Here is a 22,368-nt window from a genome sequence, read left to right as displayed (position 1 = left end):
GAACACCATAGACCATGACCTATTCAAAGTGATCCTACACACGTTACAAAATTAAATGGACGCACGCTTTTGATGCTTGATCTCCTCTCTGAAGTTTACAAGGTCTGATTTTTTTATGATCATTAAGGCGCGGGCGGAAAACATGCTCCAATCTAAGCCATCGTAAGTGAAGGAAAAGTGAAAGATAAGGAAAGTAGAGATTAATCAGTGATCCGAAAGTGCTTGTAGACCTGATTCTGCAAGGATGAGAGGTTACATGATGCCAAAGGAAGGAAAGCAGTTCCACAGTTTAACTGCCCGGGGGGAGACGGAGGCATCACAACGGCCAAACCTTGAGTGGTCGGTCTCCACACAGAAACTGCGGGAACCAGCAGCCAAACGTGTGCCATGGGTCCATACCTTAAGGGTGGGGACACATGTAGACAGTTCACCAGGACAATGGCCAAAGTAACATCTGTAGAAGAGAGAGAGAGAGAGAGAGAGAGAGAGAGAGAGAGAGAGAGAGAGAGAGAGAGAGAGAGAGAGAGAGAGAGAGAGAGAGAGGGGCAACATCGCGGAAGTTTAAGGTGAGGTGATGCCAGGAGAGAGAGAGAGAGAGAGAGAGAGAGAGAGAGAGAGAGAGAGAGAGAGAGAGAGAGAGAGAGAGAGAGAGAGAGAGAGAGAGAGAGAGAGAGAGAGAGAGAGGGAGAGAGAGAGAGAGAGAGAGAGAGAGAGAGAGAGAGAGAGAGAGAGAGAGAGAGAGAGAGAGAGAGAGAGAGAGAGAGAGAGAGAGAGAGAGAGGCAACATCGCGGAAGTTTAAGGTGAGGTGATGCCAGGAGAATCATCATTTGATATCACTCTAGTAAATAAAGAGATGGAGGGTGAGCCATCCCAGAAGTGTGAGCAGTATTCCATGCTTGGGTTAATAAAACGTTTTCCCTGTAGATATGAAATAGCTGCCCACAAGGAACCTAATTATGGCACCATTACATCACTCCCAACTTTAGGGAGGCAGACTTTGTGATGTTGATAATGTTAGGCTTCCAAGACAAAGTGGAGGATGTAGTTATACCCAGTATTTCTATATTATAAAAGAGTTCAGCGTTTAAGTCTGAAACAGAGCAAAGGAAAACAAATGATTTCTAAAAAGAGACATAGAAAAAACTGCCTTTCAGCGCTATCAAATTTTACACGATGAGTGATTCTCCAATAAGAATTACTGCACAGGTCCGATTTGAGAGAAGAAATTTTATCAGTATGAGAAGAACATGTATTAAAGGGAGGAAAAGTAGGCTGAAACATGTAAGTGTGAATAGTGTTAGAAGTAAAAGAAAAAAATACCATTTATTGACAGAAGAAAGAGAGGAGGTGATAAGAGAGAACCCTGAGGAAAACCATTATTGATAGGATAGGAGGTAAAGTCGCTCCATTGACAACTGTTAAGATGTAACAGTATGAGACGGGACGACGCATCAAATAATAAAGAGAAGCAATGACACCTAAGGTAGGGAAATTAGAAAGCCGATTCCTGCCATCCCCTTTAATGCTTTGGAGATGTCGAGGACCACAACAAAAGTTTTACCACAATCCCTGAGACAGTGGGACTAGAGGTGAGTCACACTGGAGAGGTCACCATTATACCTAGCAATGGGAAAGTCCGTAACTGTAATCTGAGAGAACGTAATGGGATTCGAATTGTTTGAGAAAAAAGAGAATCTAGGAGAGTTTCAAAGACTTTGGAGATAGCAGTGGTGGAGAGCAACAAGGACATAGTTGAAGGGTGAAAGCGGTCTCTTTTCTTTGGGATGGGTTGCACCAAGGCGAGCTTCCAAGTGGAAGGGAAATTCTGTTTTTTTGGACAGAGATTAGATAGTCAGGCACAGACTGGCGCTCGCTCAGAGGCATACTACCTAAGAGCACGAGTAGGTATTCCATCTGGGAAAGTACATCGAAGACCGTGCGTGGGGAGTATTTAGGAAACGGTATAGATTTTGAGGGAGGAGATAGGGTGTAGCAGTAAATTCTGAATCATCCAGAGTTGAATCAGAGGAGAAGAAAGTGCCAGAAAGTGCGGCTTTATCAGTAGGATATTTAACAATAGAGAAATTAGGTCGGAAAACAGGAAAAGATTATATGATAGAAGCTGTTGGAGTTGCTTCTGGTAAAGCACCAAAATTATTTGTCGGTAGAAGTCATGTCAGCAGACTCTGTTTTCATGAAAGTTACCCTGACTCATCAAAGAACACCTTTGCAATGATTGCCAGCAGAAATGAAAACAGAGCAGGTTTCTGGGGAAGGGAAGAGTTTCTTGGTCTGGTGCGCACTGTTCGTAATGCGACAGACATCATAGCAGGAGTTTTTAAACCATGACTGAAGAAAAAAGAAATTAGATGAAGGTAGGATGCGGGACACCATCCTGGCCAGGTTAACATCTGTGCGTTCAGCACATTACAAGGCTTCCCGACCACAGAAGCGGTACCCACCTGAGAAGACGCGTAGGGATAGCCACTGAACCCTCCTATAGTGCCAAAATTGGCACTACATTCTTCTTGATGATATGGCTATAAGGGATTGGCGATCCCAGTTAGAAGTAACAGAAATAAGATTGTGGCCAGAGGATCCTTAGGGACAGAAATGGTGTGTGTGTGTGTGTGTGTGTGTGTGTGTGTGTGTGTGTGTGTGTGTGTGTGTGTGTGTGTGTGTGTGTGTGTTGTGTGTGTAGTTGGAGGATTCAGAGATAAAGTGGTAAATTCTGTTAGAAGAGCGGTCGTGATAGGCAGGAACTCGGGTACGTTGTTTAGTTGATTGTTCCGCATCGTTTAGGAGGGAAATAGGAAAGTCCATGACTCCACCGAGATCGTCCCGATTTGAACTTAACTAATCCTTGTAGTTTACACTGAAATTCCATGCATAGAAGAGCTCAGAGTATGGATGAGAGGAGAGGAGAGCTTCTTGGTAAGAAGGTAAATAGTCGAAAAATTTTACATAGTCGGATGAATCTGGGAAAGGGGAGATAAGCAAAGCAGAAAAGCAAGGTAATAGAAGGTAGAGAGATTTTGCACTAAATTCCATGAAAGTTAGGAGCCCCAAGATCCTGGAAGCGAGCAATAAGTACCCCAATAGGCACAAATTCCACCCCGAGAGCAGGAAATGATGATAGACATTATACTTGGGAATCTGATTGTGCAGGGAAGATGCAGCTCTGGATAACTGGATTTCAGAGAAAAGTAAAAGAAAAGGAGAGGAGTTAATCAGATGCTTTTAGACAGAGGCAAGGTTAAAATCAAGGCCACCAATGATGCTGAAGAGGAAAATAATTAGGTATAGAAGCTGTAGCTATGGAAGTGGCATGCATGCCTGTCGCATGATGGGTTAAGTGGGTCATGGGATCTGCCCAACCCTCTCAGTGGCGCCGCTCCGACAAGGCGCCCAAAAGTTCTGTAATGGTTGTTGTGACAAAATTCTTACAGTTTGCAGAGTAAGAAAAATAACAGGAAAAGAGATAAAGATATGTGTGAGTTATGTTTTGTCAAGTGTTTTTTTTTATGAGAAATAGAGTATGTGCGTTTGGGGATGGATGTCAGCAAGGGAAATGAGACATTGATTTTGTCCTGAAAGAGGGTATATAACAGACACTTCCGTGATGCATCACTATTGAAAACTAGGTGGCAGTACCTCCCTCGTAGGTGGTTGCCTACCATTACTACTACAGGTACAGAATATAAAACTGAACGAGCCGTGAGCTGACATAGCTGAATAGATAAAAGAGTTGAATGAAAATTGAATACTGAATATCAGCATTCTATGTGAATATAGAAAATAAACATAGATGATCTTGATATTTCACTATACATGAGGAGCAATGACATCTTGGATCTCCTCTATGTGTTACTTTCCTTAGCATCTGCAGTATTGTAGCGTTCTTGTTGTCCATTACGTCATCTACCGTGTCTCTACCACTACTATCCACCAGCTGCCTCACTTCCCAGGCCTCTGTTTAGATAAGTAATTTAGAGGTGGGTAGTTTACTTCCTGATATAGATTCAAGCAGGTTGACTATTCAATAATTTCAAAAAAGTGTACATGGTTCATACCAATGCCTCATGAGTGTACTATATCTGTGTATGATGGGAAGGTGATCAGGTGTAATTGGATGTAATAGATTACATTGGAGAGTATAACTGAACACAAATTTTTGATGAATAATTTGTAGTCTTAAACCATTACTAAGCAGTTTATACAAGTGAAGTTTGTCAAATGTCCTTATCGTGATAAGGTGATGTATATCGCATCGATGATACCAGTTATCGGCATATACGTGACATATAACATCTGACATATATGTTTATTCAAGCAACAAATTAGAATACCTTTAGCTTAGATGTGAAATCAGGGATCTTTTGAAGTTATAAACTGTCATTTTTATTCACATCATTACACTTTGGATTCTGATATCAATTTCGTGTTTCTTACACTTTCTCAGTACAAGTATCACCTTACAGAAGAAAAATGAGAGTAAAAATGAAGTGTTCAAGAATTCCAGGATCGGTAAGATAGTTGCATAACCCAAGATACATCACATTTCTATATCTTGAATTAGAAATAGCATATCTGGAAAATACGTAAAAAATGAGGTTATGACACTCTTTTCTGTCAAGTAATTCCCATCTAAGATTTTGAGGATTTCCCTAGCCCTGATCTATCCATAACTTAGCCTAATGTTTCATCAGACAGCGTCAGTCACATCGTCTAGTTGAGTGTTTATTCTGTCCATATGTGGACGTATCGATTCTAAAGATGCTATGGCTACGCTTCTGTCCTATATGTAACGTCTTTAGTTCATATTATCTTCCTGGATTCCACTGCTACGAGAATGTTGTTGGTTTCTGCTATTTGTATCACTTCCTTGGATTTTGCTCCTTGTGTGATTTTCTCGTCTCTTTCAACCTTTGTCAGCTTCTCTGCCTCCACCATCAGCGTCATCCCTTTGACTTCCACAGCCACTACCACCTCCCCGAACTCCATATCCTGCATCGTCTCCCTTGCCCTTCTTACATATGTAATCTTCTCATCTTATTCTCCTCTTATCATCTCCTTCGCCTCGCATGCTTTCTGTTACTCCCTTAGTCTTCATTACTAACTTCATTATCCTACCCTTCACCACAAATACTATCATCCAGGTCTCCACAGCCAGCATCACTCAGTTGCACTGCTGACCACAACCCCTGACTTTACCTCTCTGGCGTCATCACTGTAACTTCCTTAGTCTAAGCTGACAGTGGCACCTTAATACTCCACCACTAATCTTACCTTCATGGTCTAAGCCGTTAATGTCAACCAGTGGCCTACATCACCATTTTGTCCTTCCCACTCAAACATCAGGTACAGCTTCCATAACTTCCTTTGGCTTCCATAACTAGTGTTGTGTCCTTGGCCTCCAACGCCTGTATCGATTCCTAAACCTTCGCTTCTAATAATACTTCTCTAATCTCACCAACACCTACATCTGATTTTTTTCCGCAGTCTCCAGGAGTAATGTTGTTTTCTTGGCTTTCACTGCTCGTTTTACCACGAAGCCTCTTTGAACTGTGTCCCTTTCTTGGACTTCACAACAAACCTTACTAACCAGACCTCCGCCATCTGTGTCACACCCTGATCTTCACTATAAGTGACAATGCTCTACCCTTCAATGCTAATGCCATATCCCAATCACCAGTTTCGTTTCTTTGCCCTCCTCCACCACTGTCACACACCTCCAGCACCAGAATTAGTCGTCTGGATTGCATCATCAGTGTGTTGTTCCTAATCCACAATACAGGTGCGGTGGCTCCATACACCGCCAGAGGAGGATCTCACCTTCTTCTCAGTGTCCTTGGACGGTCGTGTGACGCAGTGGCATTTGCGTGACTCTTGCCGCCTCACCTCCTCTGACATTTTGGACTTGGGTATCAGCGACAAGTCCAGCAAAACCTCCTCCACCGCCGACAGAGTCACTTTAGAAGGTACTCTCTTCTACATATTTTTTAATGTGACCGATGTAACACGGTCAAAACAAGCCCCAATCGTGGGCATTTTAGCTGAGAAGAAGGCAGAGCAGGAGAAAGATAAGAAATCAGTAAGACCGTGTGCGTTTGTAGGTCTGAATCTTAAAAGATAAAGATATTACAGGAAGGAGAAGACAAGATAAGGTTTGCATGAACATTCTTTCAAACATTTTTCCTCAACTCAGCAGTCCACAGCTTCTACCCAACACAAATATATCCCTTACATGTACAAATCATTTTTGTTTCTGATCTCAGCCACATTCCAGTTCCTCTACGTTTTTGTCCATTTACGCTCTCTTATGTGCTCTTACCATATCAAGTTTGCACTCCTCCCACTCAATGTTGTCTTTCCCACAGTCCTAGACTCCACTCATTCTAAACTCCTAAAGCCTATGTGCGTTATTCAGTCTTCTAAACCAGTTTATTGCACTCATGGTAAGTCTGATATTACCTGTCACAAAGTCCTAAGTCCTATTCTCCCGTCAGAGCCAACTTGTTCAGTCAGCTGCAATAACGAATCTAACTCAACCAACCTCATATAGTTTTTCCCACAGTAAAGATATAATGTTGTGTCGTACACTTGAATGGCCACTGAATCCGTGATCTTACTGTCTTACATTTGATAAGAAATTATTGTTCCACAAACAGGTTCATTTACGTGACACTTCATTGTGATATGTGATATCCATGAGCCTAGTACATCAGTTTGTTTACATCAGTTTGGAGCTGCAGACGTTCAAGGTCATTTGTATATTCATTTCTCAACTTTGTATCATCAGCAAATTTTGTTATGTCTCGCTGCAGTCCAATATCAATATCATTAATATGTACGAGAAAGAGAATCAGTCCAAGAACTAATCCATGTGGCACACCACTTGCTACATATAACCATTCACCATTCTGAGGCTCGACCACTAATCACATCTTTTTCTTGTTGGCCAATCAACCAATTTCTTTTCCGCCGAAATACAGCTCCATCGATAACATATGACTTAACCTTTGTTAGTAACTTTTTGATGCAGAATCTCATCGAATCTTTCTTGAAAATCTAGAAATATAACATCAGCTGCTTTACTTTAATCACATATGTTGATTATATCATAAAAGAAATCAAACAATATTACAAGATATGAGCGATATTGTCGAAAACCGTGCTGAAAATCGTTTATAATCTTCCTTCAAATGATGGTTTCCATAAGTTTTCCAACTACTATTGTTAAGCTGTTTGGACGATAATTTTCGGACAGCGATTTGCTACCCATTTTGAATATTCCTGTTACTCTTGCAAGCTTTTGTTCCTCTAAAACTATTCCCGAAGTGAATAACTTATTGAGGAGAGCAGTCAAGGGCTTAACTATCTCATTTTTCGCTTTTTTCACTGTCCTCAGATAAGAATAATCAAGGTTTGCCGTTTTGTTTACCGTCATTCCATTTACTGTTGATTGTGTCTTCAACTTTATAGTCAATTTGTTGCAGAAATTTTTCCTCTCTCGTAAATGAAACTGGATTTGGGACTTAATTTGTGTCTTCGATCTTGATTACAGAAACAGAAAGAGCGCTCAAGATTTTTGCCAAGGTTTCGTTTTTTTTTTTAACCAAGCCGTTTTCAGTAACCGATGGACCAATTGACTGGATAATGACTCACTTGCTTCTTTATATAACTATAAAACTATTTAGGGCTTCTTTTGGTATTTTCGGCAATATACACCTCATACTGACGATCAATCAGGAAGTAAAAAGTCCTTTACAGAGAGAACTCGTTGGAGGAACGTTTCATCTCAGTCTGATTATTGTGAAAGACCCATAACACAGAGAGCTGCTAGTTTCAACGAATTCCAAAGCGAACCAGGTCCCATCTGGAGGTGTTTAGTATCAACTGTCATATGTTGTGGCTGTAAGTGTAACAGTCTGGCGTAACACATCTTGTTGGGGCTGCTGGTAATTTTGTTGATTCCAACGAAGGTTTGTGTTGTTCTGAGTATGATCATCCGTGTTAAAAAGCTTGACTTGAGTCAAGGTAGAACAATGCTGTAACTGTTGCTGTAACATAAGACATAGCATAAGTCTAACAAAACTTGTTCTGTTGTATCATAAAACATGATGTAGTTGTAGATATAACGATGAATTGTGTAACATGATATATGTATTGAATGCAATAACCTTTTGTTATGGTGTAGATGTGCCAAGTCTTAGTGTAGTTGTGGTTGTAATGAGGTATTGTGCAGGTCATGGACGTAAATCAATCAGAGCTTGATGCAAGCGTAGCATAGTATGAAGTGATACTCTGTGTAACAACGATCTGTGTTACTATTTGTGCAAGAAAGTATGTGCGTGTTTATTAAGTCTGGTCAATACATTTAGAATTGTAATAGGAATAATAAGGCTTGGCGTGACTGGAGGCGTCACATAGCTCAGTGTAGCTGCATTTTTATTAAAGTCTGACTTAGCTATAGATGAAACATAGTTTGGTATGACTGTAAGTGTTATAGTATTTGACTCGGATGTCAATCTATGCAACCTTAGCATTGCTTCTTGAGCAAGACAATTTGATGTGATTCTAGGTGTAAAGGAGCTTGGCTATTGGTGCAATTGTAGGATTAACAGAACTCATTATGAATGCAGACGTTGCAACTTTGGTTTAGGTGTCGATTTGGCAACAGATTAGGTACCTGTTGAATGTTATGGATGTACGTGTGACAGCGGTTGACTGACGTGGTGAGAAAGCTTAGCGTAGTTTTGCGTCTAACATTGCATTTTTTGGATCTAAGTGTAATAAGACTTGAAGGAAGTGGAGACATTGCAAGACTTGGTGTAGGTGTAACCACAATCGATAAGCTGCAGAACACTTAGGGTGTGTGTATGTGTGTGTGTGTGTGTGTGTGTGTGTGTGTGTGTGTGTGTGTGTGTGTGTGTGTGTGTGTAATCAAGCTCAGTGTGGATGCAGGTGCAGCAAAGCTTAGAAGGGTAACAGACGTTGCAACAATAACGTAGCAGTATACGAAACAAGGTTTAGTGCGGGTTTAAGGGAAACGATGCATGATGTGGCTATAGGTAGATGGGAAATAAAGTCTGGTTTGGTGTAAATGCGAGACTGCTTGGTGTTGCTACATGTGCAACAAAGTCTGAGTTGGGTGTAAGTGTAGATATAATGTATCTGGTGTTGCTGCAGGTGTAGCTACTAGTATAGCCTTCCGTCCGGACAACGAGTGTGTTCTACTGCTGGGGGTGGACACTGGAGCCGTATTTCAGTGCTCGACCGTCTTCTTGAAACACTCAGTCTTTCGGTATCCAGCCCACACCTCGCCTGTTAGAGGCGTCGCCTGGAACATCCACCATCACAAGACCTTCGTCTCTTGCTCCCTCGATTGGACCATAAAAGTCTGGCTCCAACATTCTTCGTAAGTGGTCGATAGATTCACACGTGGCTTCAGTTCTCACAGTCACCCTCTCTCGCTTAACGACTGCCGTCACTCACCGGGTCCTGTACCTTCGGTTGGTAGATTCACCCTTCCTCTGGCTCCACAACTCTCGATCACCCTAAAGTTCCAAACCTTATCGTAAGTGGTCAAGGAATCCACCCTCTGGCTCCAGCACTTACAATCTCCCTCTGGTTCCGTCTTTCTCTGTAACTGGCTAATACAATCACCCTTTGGTAGCAGCACTTACAAATATCCTTGAGGCTCCAACACATACAATCATTCGCTGAACTCCAACATTCTCCGTAACTGGTCGATGCACTCACCCTCTGGCTCCAGCATTCGCAATTACCATCTAGTTCTAACAGCCTTCGTAGGTGGTAGATATATTCACTGCAGCACCTTTGCTAGACCAAAGTAGTTCGTATATCAACCTCCTGGCTTCAACGTTCTCCTCTCTACCAAAGTTTGTAAGAGTTCGTATATTTATCTCTTTCCAAAATTCTTTGTAAGTGGTCGACACATTCATCCTCTTCCGAGGTGGTCGATGCAGACACCCCCTAGCTCTAGCAATACTCGAAGTCACAATATATTGCCAACATTCCTAAATCACTCCGTAAGAGGGTGTTACATCCACCTTTCCTTTAGATAGTCAATTCATTCTTTCATACTCAGATACATCAAATTCAAAGGTTCTACAGCCAAACTGTAGCTCAAAAAACGCCGAAAGTGATTCGAACTATCATTCTCGAGCTCTGACACTCCGCAAGTGGTCCATAATTCACTCTGTTTTCAGCGCTCCGAGAGTGGTAGGTATTGTCACCTGCCTCCAAGATTCGATTTTTTTCTTTATTGTTATCATTCTAAGACACAGGCTCTAGCACTTCTTATGAGCGATTACTATAGTCTCCTTTTCATAACATTTTTTTCGTAAATAATTGACTTGGTTACTCTATGGCTCCGTCAATCTCTTTACATGACAAATACAGTTACCCTTTTATAGGACACTGTATGGGCGGCCTGTATCACCCTACAGGCCTATAGTGACAGGACTGGGCCCTAGATCTGTGAATAGTAGTCCCAGAGAGATAGGTTCTGGTTTGGTTTCATCTGATGGTACGCTGTCAGCCTGCTGTTTTTAAGTATTTGGTTCAACTCTCTGGTGTGCAATGATGAATTTGTTTACATCAATTTACATGCGCACAGTACATTGATATATAGACATTACCAAGATGCCGGTGAGTCGATTTACCACGTTCTTACGAGCAGAGTGTGAATGGCCTGTCTCCCCTGCAGAACCACGGTGAGTGGGATGGGACCTGTAGCTGTATATCGTAGCTCCAGTCATAGGTTAGGTTAGGTTAGGTTAGGTTAGGTTAGGTTAGGTTCCTTCTTTTGGAAAATTAAGAAAAAAAAGGAGAGGAGGATTCCCAGCCCCCCGCTCCCTCCCCTTTTAGTCGCCTTTTAAGACTTTATTCCTGTGAGTCCCCGGGAAAATGAAACACGATATGTTCCCAAGTGCGCTTTCGTGTAATAATCAAGTGATCAAGGGAGATACAATAAAGAAATATAAATCAGCTGATATACACCGAAGATACGTAGCTAGGACGCCATTTGGTAAACACGAGATTTTCCAAGACAGACAACAAGCTTATCATAAACTTATTATGTGGACAAGAAGGGGAATTGTTTACATATTTTATCAACAATAAAGCTATCCAATTTGTATAGACCATCACTATTATTAAGGTTATAATTTTTAGAGTATCTGATAATAGAAGACTCAATGATATTTCTCGTGGTACTGGAATCAGAGTTGATAACTGATATGGCATTACTCCAGTCAGTACAATGATCGTAGGTTTTAACATGATTAAACAAGGCATTTTATTCTTGTCCTATTCTGATACTACATTCATGTTGCTTAAGTCTAACAGAAAGATCCTTACCAGTCTGCCCAACATAAAACTTACCACAATTTCTACGTGGCACTTTATAGATGCAACTAGGAAGTTTCTGGTGAATTCCTGATTAAGATATTCTTTATATCATTATTGTTGCTGAAGGCAAAACAAGCAGCCAGTTCTCGGGAGCAAAAGCAAAGTAATACCTATAGAAAGTGGTCAAGATTGGAAGTTAGTCTGGCACAGTTGATAAGTAGGAGAGCTTTCTACTTTGTCAAGTAGAACCACCCCAAATGTGAGAACAGTATTCCATGCAAGGATGAATCAGTCCTTTGTATAAATAGACCAACTGTTCAAAAGATAAAAATTTATGACATCTAAACAGCACACCCAGTTTCTTAGAGGCAGACTTAGCTATTCTTATAATGTAGGGTTTCCAAGCAAGAGTGGATGTTACAGTAACAACAAGTATATTCAATGAGTCAAGAGGTGAAATTTCAGAACCGTCAAAGGAGAGACGAGGCTTCTCAGTAGTTTACGATATATATATATATATATATATATATATATATATATATATATATATATATATATATATATATATATATATATATATATATATATATATATATATATATATATATATATATATATATATATGTGTGTGTGTGTACGTGTAGGAAGAGAGGAAAGTGACTGGTTCTCAGTGAATGTAGGTTTGCGGCAGGGGTGTGTGATGTCTCCATGGTTGTTTAATTTGTTTATGGATGGGGTTGTTAGGGAGGTGAATGCAAGAGTTTTGGAAAGAGGGGCAAGTATGAAGTCTGTTGGGGATGAGAGAGCTTGGGAAGTGAGTCAGTTGTTGTTCGCTGATGATACAGCGCTGGTGGCTGATTCATGTGAGAAACTGCAGAAGCTGGTGGCTGAGTTTGGTAAAGTGTGTGAAAGAAGAAAGTTAAGAGTAAATGTGAATAAGAGCAAGGTTATTAGGTACAGTAGGGTTGAGGGTCAAGTCAATTGGGAGGTAAGTTTGAATGGAGAAAAACTGGAGGAAGTAAAGTGTTTTAGATATCTGGGAGTGGATCTGGCAGCGGATGGAACCATGGAAGCGGAAGTGGATCATAGGGTAAGGGAGGGGGCGAAAATCCTGGGAGCCTTGAAAAAATGTGTGGAAGTCGAGAACATTATCTCGGTAAGCAAAAATGGGTATGTTTGAAGGAATAGTGGTTCCAACAATGTTGTATGGTTGCGAGGCGTGGGCTATGGATAGAGTTGTGCGCAGGAGGATGGATGTGCTGGAAATGAGATGTTTGAGGACAATGTGTGGTGTGAGGTAGTTTGATCGAGTAAGTAACGTAAGGGTAAGAGAGATGTGTGGAAATAAAAAGAGCGTGGTTGAGAGAGCAGAAGAGGGTGTTTTCAAATGGTTTTGGCACATGGAGAGAATGAGTGAGGAAAGATTGACCAAGAGGATATATGTGTCGGAGGTGGAGGGAACGAGGAGAAGTGGGAGACCAAATTGGAGGTGGAAAGATGGAGTGAAAAAGATTTTGTGTGATCGGGGCCTGAACATGCAGGAGGGTGAAAGGAGGGCAAGGAATAGTGAATTGGATCGATGTGGTATACCGGGGTTGACGTGCTGTCAGTGGATTGAGTCAGGGCATGTGAAGCGTCTGGGGTAAACGATGGAAAGCTGTGTAGGTATGTATATTTGCGTTTGTGGACGTATGTATATACATGTGTATGGGGGTGGGTTGGGCCATTTCTTTCGTCTGTTTCCTTGCTCTACCTCGCAAACGCGGGAGACAGCGACAAAGCCAAAAAAAAAAAAAAAAAATGTATGGGAGAAACAGTACTTCCCACGCACAACTCACGCATCGTATAAGGCGACTAAAGGGGATGGGAGCGGGAGGGGGGGGGGGGGGGATAGAAACAATCTCCTCCTTGTATTTTAACTTTCTAAGAGGGGAAACAGAAGGAGTCACGTGGGGAGTGCTCATCCTCCTGGAAGGCTCAGACTGGGTGTCTAAATGTGTTTGGATGTAAAAAAATGAGAAAAAAGGAGCGATAGGTAGTATGTTTGAGGAAAGGAATCTGGATGTTTTGGCTCTGAGTGAAAAGAAGCTCAAGTGTAAAGAGGAAGAGTGGGGTGGGAATGTCTTGGGAGTAAAGTTAGGGGTTAGTCAGAGGACAAGAGCAAGGGAAGGAGTAGCACTACTTCTGAAACAGGAGTGGTGGGAGTAAGTGATAGAGTGTAAGAAAGGAAACTCTAGATTGATATGGGTAAAACTGAAAGTTGATGGAGAGATTGGGTGATTATTGGTGTATATGCACCTGGGCATGAGAAGAAAGATCATGAGAGGCAAGTGTTTTGGGAGCAGTTGAGTGACTGTTAGTAGTTTTGATGCACGAGACCGGGTTATAGTGATGGGTGATTTGAATGCAAAGATGAGTAATGTGGCAGTTGAGAGAATAATTTGTGTACATGGGGTGTTCAGTGTTGTAAATGGAAATGGTAAAGAGCTTGTAGATTCATGTGCTGAAAAAGGACTGGTGATTAGGAATACCTGGTTTAAAAAGAGAGATATACATAAGTATACGCATGTAGGTAGGATAGATGGCCAGAGAACATTATAGCATTACGTGTTAATTGATAGGCGCGCGAAATAGAGACTTTTGGATGGTAATGTGCTGAGAGGTGCAACTGGAGGGATGTCTGATCATTATCTTGTGGAGGTGAAGGTGAAGATTTGTAGAGGTTTTCAGAAAAGAAGAGAGAATGTTGGGGTGAATGGAGTGGTGAGAGTAGGTGAGTTTGGAAAGGAGACTGTGTTAGGAAGTACCAGGAGAGACTAAGTACAGAATGGAAAAAGGTGAGAACAAAGGACTTAAGGGGAGTGGCGGAGGAATGAGATGCATTTAGGGGAGCAGTGATTGCCTGCGCAAAAGATGCTTGTGGCATGAGAAGCATGGGAAGTGAGTAGTGGGATGAAGGAAGAAGATTATTTGGGAAAGAGAAGAGAGAGGCATTTGGACGATTTTTGCTTGGAAATAATGCAAATGAGTGGGAGATGTATAAAAGAAAGAGGCAGGAGGTCAAGAGAAAGGTGCAAGAGGTGAAAAAGAGGGCAAATGAGACTTTCGGTGAGAGAGTATCATTGAATTCTAAAGAGAATAAAAGGATATTTTGGAAGGAGGTAAATAAAGTGCGTAAGATAAGGGAACAAATGGGAACATCAGTGAAGGGGGCTAATGGGGGGGTGATAACAAGTAGTGGTGATGTGAGAAGGAGATGGAGTGAGTAGTTAGAAGGTTTCTTGAATGTGTTTGATGATAGAGTGGCAGATATAGGGTGTTTTGGTCGAGGTGGTGTGCAAAGTGAAAGGGTTATGGAAAATAATTTGGTAAACTGAGGTAGTAAACAGAGGTAGTAAAAGCTTTGCGGAAGATGAAAGCCTGTAAGGCAGCGGGTTTGGATGGTATTGCAGTGGTTGGTAAGGTTATTTCGTGTATGTATGATTCATGATGAGGTGCCTGAGGATTGGCGGAATGCTTGCAGAGTGCCATTGTACAAAGGCAAAGGTGATAAAAGTGAGTGCTCAAATTACAGAGTTATAAGATCGTTGAGTATTCCTGGGAAATTTTATGGGAGGGTATTGTTTAAGAGGGTGAAGGCATGTATAGAACATCAGATTGGAGAAGGGCAGTGTGGGTTCAGAAGTGTAGAGGATGTGTGGATCAGTTGTTTGCTTTGTAGAATGTATGTTAGAAATACTTAGAAAAGCAATAGATTTGTATGTAGCATTTATGGATCTGGGGAAAGCATATGAGAGGGTAGACAGAGATGCTTTGTGGAAGGTATTAAGAATATATGGTGTGGGAGGCAAGTTGTTAAAAGCAGTGAAAAGTTTTCATCGAGGATGTAAGGCACGTGTACGGGTAGGAAGAGAGGAAAGTGACTGATTCTCAGTTAATGTTACTTTGCAGCAGGGATGCGTGATATCTCCATGGTTGTTTGATTTGTTTATGGATGGTGTTGTTAGGGAGGTGAATGCAAGAGTTTTGGAAAGAGGGGCAAGTATGCGGTCTGTTGTGGATGAGAGAGCTTGGGAAGTGAGTTGGTTGTTGTTCGCTGATGATACAGCGCTGGTGGCAGATTCGGGTGAGAAACTGCAGAAGCTGGTGACTGAGTTTGGCAAAGTGTGTGAAAGAAGAAAGTTAAGAGTAAATGTGAATAAGAGCAAGGTTATTAGGTACAGTAAGGTTGAGGGACAGGTCAATGGGAGGTAAGTTTGAATGGAGAAAAACTGGAGGAAGTGAAGTGTTTTAGATATCTGGGAATGGATTTGGCAGTGGCTGTAACCATGGAAGCGGAAGTGAATCATAGGGTGGGGGTAGGGGGAAAGTTCTGGGAGCGTTGAAAATTGTGTGGAAGTCGAGAACGTTATCTTGGAAAGCGAAAATGGGTATGTTTGAAGGAATAGTGGTTCCAACAATGTTGTATGGTTGCGAGGCGTGGGCTATGGATAGAGTTGTGCGCAGGAGGATGGATGTGCTGGAAATGAGATGTTTGAGGACAATGTGTGGTGTGAGGTAGTTTGATCGAGTAAGTAACGTAAGGGTAAGAGAGATGTGTGGAAATAAAAAGAGCGTGGTTGAGAGAGCAGAAGAGGGTGTTTTCAAATGGTTTTGGCACATGGAGAGAATGAGTGAGGAAAGATTGACCAAGAGGATATATGTGTCGGAGGTGGAGGGAACGAGGAGAAGTGGGAGACCAAATTGGAGGTGGAAAGATGGAGTGAAAAAGATTTTGAGTGATCGCGGCCCGAACATGCAGGAGGGTGAAAGGCTTGTAAGGAATAGAGTGAATTGGAACGATGTGGTATACCGGGGCCGACGTGCTGTCAATGGATTGAACCAGGGCATGTGAAGCGTCTAGGGTAAACCATGGAAAGTTCTGTGGGGCTTGGATGTGGAAAGGGAGCTGTGGTTTCGGTGCATTATACATTACAGCTAGAGACTGAGTGTGAACGAATGTGACCTTTGTTGTCTTTTCCTGGCGCCACCTCGCGCACTTGCGGGGGGATGAGGTTGTCATTTCATGTGTGGCGGGGTGGCGACGGGAATGAATAAGGGCAGACAGTATGAATTATGTACATGTGTATATATGTATATGTCTGTGTGTGTATATATATATGTATACGTTGAGATGTATAGGTATGTATATTTGCTGTGCGTGGACGTGAATGTACATACATGTGTATGTGGGTGGGTTGGGCCATTCTTTCGTCTGTTACCTTGCGTTAAATCGCTAACGCGGGAGACTGCGACAAAGAATAATATATAAATATGAAATATATATAATCTTCAAGGGGAAGCAGTAGGGGTCATGCGGGGAGTGCTCAACCTCCTCAAAGGCTCAGACTGGGGTGTGTAAATATGTATGGATGTAACCAAGATGCAAAGAAAGTAGGGATAAGTAGCATGTTGGAGGAAAGGAACCTGGGTATTTTGGCTCCGAGTGAAACGAAGCTAAAAGGGAAAAAATGGTTTGGGAAATATCAGAGATTTTGACTTGGAAAGCAAACGGGGTACAATTTGCCATCTTGCATATGATATAATACGGCACCTAATCCCGTAAGCTGGCGTCCGTCTCTAACACAAATGCCTGGTTAAAGTCTGCACACTTCATGGCGAGCGATTCAATCAGTGTTTCTCTTAACCTCTCAAAGGCGACCTAACGCCCCTCTCCCCTTTCCTCACTGACATCCTCATATTTTCCCCTCATCAGCTGATGTATCGGCGCGGCTGTCCGCGGGCGATTCTTAACGAACTTTTGGTTGAATGAGTAGAATAAACGCGCGAACGTCTATCATAGTTGCTGGGACTGGACACTCCCTAACCGCCTTTACATTTTCCGGGTCTGCACTAAACCTCTCCACGGACACCTGATATCCTGCATCCTGTCACCTCGGATACACTCCAAGCATCCCTGAAACGTGCTTGGGCTTTTCGAGCGCTTCAAATGGCTGTGCCACTGGGATGAACCTCTTCTTTAAAGATGTCCTCAAACTCATTTAATAGGCTGAATACCTCCTGCCGCTGCTTAAGCTTCACTTGCTCATCATACACCTTCACCTTTAGCTCTCCCTCTGGCAGTGGCTCGGATTCAACACAATGTACCCGTACATCCTTTGTTCGTGTTTCTTTCACCTACCTTCCTGCGCCTACTCTGCCGATACACAATTTCCTACGCAACTTCCGTAGGCCCTTTGATAGGCTGGCCACTAATGCGTGGCTCATACCTTGCCGTACGACAATGGCAGAAGGAATTACAACTATTCCTTCTCTTAACCACCCCTCATCCTCAACCACTGATTGCTCTATGAACAATGTTGGATGACTTTCTAAGGAATGAGGGTCTAGACGAGCACCAGTCTGTTGAATGGTAGGAAATTGACTTTTGGTCGTCAGGTCATAGCCCCGGGATACCTCTCCCAGCAGCTGTAGAACCTGTCGGGCTTCCTCCAAGCACTCATCCCAATGCTCTGTTTTTATCCCGTGGTGGCTAACCCTACTCAGGTGGTGCCAGACCTCCACTACTTCCTCAAGAATATTCATTCCTATCAAGAAGTCGGCATCGTTGGCTCCCTCATCACAGACCAAGAACCCCACATTACGTATGGTCCCCCGAGATACCTCCATATCCCCTGCATGGTCCAGTGTTGCCCCATACTGCTCTTACTCTCACTTTATACGGGTAGAGTGGGACCCCTCGCGATAGCAGTTGGTTCTCGTACCTCCGCGCTCCAATCAACGAAACTTTCGCCCCCATGTCTGTCAGTCCCCAGATCATCTGTCGCTCCCCCTGCATCTAAGCCTTTGGATAGTACTCCCTCAGCTATATTTGAAATACTCCTGCACTGTCATCCCTGCACCTCTTGATCACTACACACCACTTCTCGTACACTCCCTCGCCGGGATCTACATCCAGAAACACTGGCGGCTCGAATCATTAATCTCCGGAATACTCTCTACTGGACCCAGTGGGCTTCCCCGGTTGTTAACCCTGATCTGCCGATTGTACCAGGTCCGCCACTCCCCGGTCACACGTGACCTCCCTTCATGTAATCGGTTGTCCCCCGTAGTCTCGGGCGTAGTCACTGTTCTTTGGACATTGAGACCTATAATGTCCTTTTCACCGTAGGGGAAACAAGTCACTCTTCCGTTTACTCTCAGGTCCGACATCGCTCCGTTGGTTACCCCTGCTCTCACTCTTCCAACTTCCGTTATTCCTCTCCCTTGTTTCGCCTCAGCCCAATCTCTCTCCTCCGCCGCTCACCACTCGACTCGTTCCGTTAGGGATTGTTTCAGGTGCGTCTCAATGTGTTTCCTCAGTTTGGTACAGCTCTTCATTTTCCTCAGGTTGTTAGCGAACCGTTGCCCTCATTTTGAGTCTCTCTCTCTCTCTCTCTCTCTCTCTCTCTCTCTCTCTCTCTCTCTCTCTCTCTCTCTCTCTCTCTCTCTCTCTCTCTCTCTCTCTCTCTCTCTCTCTCTCTCTCTCTCTCTCTCTCTCTCTCTCTCTCTCTCTCTCTCTCTCTCTCTCTCAAGGATTCAGTTAACTAATTATGCCTATCAGCTGATCCAAACATTCCCATAATGCCTCATCCTCTTTCTGTATCCTGCCCATCATTCTATCTTCCCAGTGTGTGGGTTCGTAAACCCTCTTCAATGCTAGCTTTGATTCAGCCACATTCCTTTCTCTCGTTAAACATTCGCCTTGCTGCCGTGAAAGATGCCCGTGAAAGATGCCAGCTCTGGCTCTGTTTGAAACCTAACCAGTACCTTTCCCCACTTAGCGTTCTCTTCTGCCATCGTCTCCCTGGTTCCTACAAATCTATCGATGTCGTCGATGTCGTTATTCTTTGCACGTAAACCACTCCTTGACACAAAGATCCATGCTGCAACCATCCCTACAGTCACTAGCCCTCCTGGCCGTGCCTCATTTAAGCACGTCTCAAGATTGTTTGTGAGCTTGTCTTTCATGTTTTCCCTGCCTAGCTAGGCCTCCATGACATATTTCTCTAACCAAGCCTCCCATTTTCCATAGCGTACAGTTCGTGGATAGTCTACTGGGAAACCACGCACTACTACCAAACGATAGGGGTACAAAAGGGATAAAGAAGGATGACAACTAAAAGTTATATAGAAGTAGTGATGATCAAATATGATTATCATGGGCCCCATAAGCCATGGTTTCAGTAAAACCGCATAAGAAGGATATTGACGACCCAATTAGGAAGAGCATTACCAATCTTACCGTGACCACTCACTTTCCTGTAGGCTAAGAAAAGGCCGATGAAACCGTCCTGCATTTAGTACCTAAGTACAATGATATGAGTCCAAGTAATATAACAGTGAAATGTACACTTATGAAATCCCAATTGAGCATCTTAACACTTAAATGCTTGCGACATTGCCGGCATAGTCAGTCATCATACATTGGAAAAGGTGCTAAACCTCGTATCAAAAGCTGGCATTGGCCTTCTAGCAACATATTGACGTCAATATCATCCGTGATTACTGATGGAGTAAACCACACGATACGAAACCGATAAGAAAAGGGAGAATTATGGGAAGGTACTCAAGTTATCTAGCTATCAATAACCTACGGGGTCATAGCACAGGAGCACAGGTGTTCTGACATCTTAACAATAAACTCAAGACAGGTAACTCTTGCAGTGCTGAACTGATGAAGAATTACAGAAGGAAGAATTACAGAAAGGAAGAATTACCCAAAGCGCACTTAGCCTATTCACATTTGCAAGAGAGAGACTCTTGGATGTGAATGCGTTGAGGGATGTCGAGTAATTACCTGGTCAAAGCGAAGGTGAAGATCATTGGGAGATGTACAGGAGGAGACGACAGGAGATCAAAAGGTCGATGCAGGCGCTGAGAATTAGGACAAATGAAAGCTAAGGTAAGCAAGTGTCAGAAAAGTTAAAGAAGAATATGAAAAAAAAGTTTTGGGAGGAGGTCAATAGTGTGCGAAAAACAAGAGGACAAATATGAACATGGGTGAAAAGCACCAGAAGGGGTAATGGTGACAGGCTGTGATAAGGCGAAAAAAAAGACTGTTAAATGTGTTTGATGATAGGATGGCAGATGTAAGGTGTTTAGGCGGGGAGGAGGTATGCAAAGGGATAGTCGTGGAAAGTACTTTGGTGAAGAGAGAAGAGTTGGTGAACGTTTTTCGTAAGATGGAATGTGGGAAGGCGGCTAATGTTGATAGTATTGCAGTTGAATTGTTCATAAAGGCGGTAATGTTTTGTTGCTCTGTTATTTAGGATTTTCATTGAGGCGCCTGATGATTTGTAGAATGCTTGTCAAGTACCATTGTTTAATGATAAGAATCAGTGTTCGAATTACATCGGTTTAAGCTAATTGAATGTATATAATACATTGTACGGAAGAATGGTGACTGAGAGGATGGTGACACGCATAAAAGATCAGGCTCAGGGGGGACAATGTGTTTTCAGGAGTGGTAAGAGATGTCTTGGATATATGTTTGCTTTGAAACATGTGTGAGAGAAACAATCATTGAAAAAGAAGGATTACCAGTCAGTGTCTATGGATATGGAGAAAGCATATTGATAAGGTTGATAAGGATTTTCTGTGGAAGGTGTTATGCATATACAGTGTGGGAGGACAGCTATTAGAAACTGAGAGGAGTTTTACAAAGAGAGCAAGGTGTGTTTACGAGTAGGTAGAGAGGTGGGTGACATTCTAGGTGAACGGGGCTGTGACTTTTGTTAGTTGGGCGATGAGGGGGTGTTATATTTCACTCTTTATTCCCAATTTGACTTTAAACTTGAGCAAATGATTCTGTAATGAATGTCTGAGACCCTGTTATATGTGTCATTCGCGCAATGTGGCATTAATTCCTTGCCTCGATGCACCTAGCCTTTTATACGTTTACGCAGTCATTCTCTCACATCTCTTTAACTTCTCTGTTTTGTTGGATAGAAAATCCTCTGTAATTGCCTTTATGTAAGACTCGATTCTTTTTATGGCAGCTTAATCTCCAAAATGTTCAGCTTTACATATGTGGTAACAAGCTCCTGACGTGTCTGATGTTCTAAAAATAACTAGGTTCATCGGGCCCTCGTCTGATCATTGATTTACGAAGAACGTGTCATATGTTACACGAAACCGCAGTTTAGCATCCAGATACACTGGTAGGTTACCTGACGGGTGTTTGTCTGTGCTACTGGCAATAACACTCAGTCGAATATAAAGCTGATTCACTTTATCTTTCATTTCTTTCTTTTTGTAATATTCTCGTTGCGGGTCCTTACAGGTTTCTTAACTTTTCCTACAACTGTTTATGACAGTAAAGTCTGACTGTGGCCGAGTAGAGGAATAATTTTCAAATAAATCAGAATGATAATGGATGCAGTGATTTTAAGAAATGTCTGTGTCACTATCGCTATATATATATATATATATATATATATATATATATATATATATATATATATATATATATATATATATATTTTTTTTTGCTTTGTCGCTGTCTCCCGCGTTTGCGAGGTAGCGCAAGGAAACAGGCGAAAGAAATGGCCCAACCCCCCCCCCATACACATGTATATACATACGTCCACACACGCAAAATATACATACCTACACAGCTTTCCATGGTTTACCCCAGACGCTTCACATGCCCTGATTCAATCCACTGACAGCACGTCAACCCCTGTATACCACATCGCTCCAATTCACTCTATTCCTTGCCCTCCTTTCACCCTCCTGCATGTTCAGGCCCCGATCACACAAAATCTTTTTCACTCCATCTTTCCACCTCCAATTTGGTCTCCCTCTTCTCCTCGTTCCCTCCACCTCCGACACATATATCCTCTTGGTCAATCTTTCCTCACTCATTCTCTCCATGTGCCCAAACCACTTCAAAACACCCTCTTCTGCTCTCTCAACCACGCTCTTTTTATTTCCACACATCTCTC

The 22,368-nt window shown here is 42.5% G+C and overlaps 1 protein-coding gene across 1 annotated transcript in view; it reads left to right on the top strand.

The window, feature by feature from the left end:
- LOC139748055 (dynein axonemal intermediate chain 1-like) overlaps positions 1-22,368 on the top strand; it is a 553,383-nt gene that overhangs the window by 376,322 nt on the left and 154,693 nt on the right. The window contains exons 12-13 of the mRNA XM_071660634.1: positions 5,799-5,982; positions 9,194-9,422. Of these exons, the coding sequence (XP_071516735.1) occupies positions 5,799-5,982; positions 9,194-9,422 (413 nt within the window). The remainder of the gene's footprint in view (positions 1-5,798; positions 5,983-9,193; positions 9,423-22,368) is intronic.

Source organism: Panulirus ornatus, chromosome 72 (genome assembly GCF_036320965.1).
Source record: "Panulirus ornatus isolate Po-2019 chromosome 72, ASM3632096v1, whole genome shotgun sequence".
NCBI lineage: Eukaryota > Metazoa > Arthropoda > Malacostraca > Decapoda > Palinuridae > Panulirus > Panulirus ornatus.
Note: the sequence above shows the minus strand (reverse complement) of the source record. Positions and strands in the feature narration are given on the sequence as shown.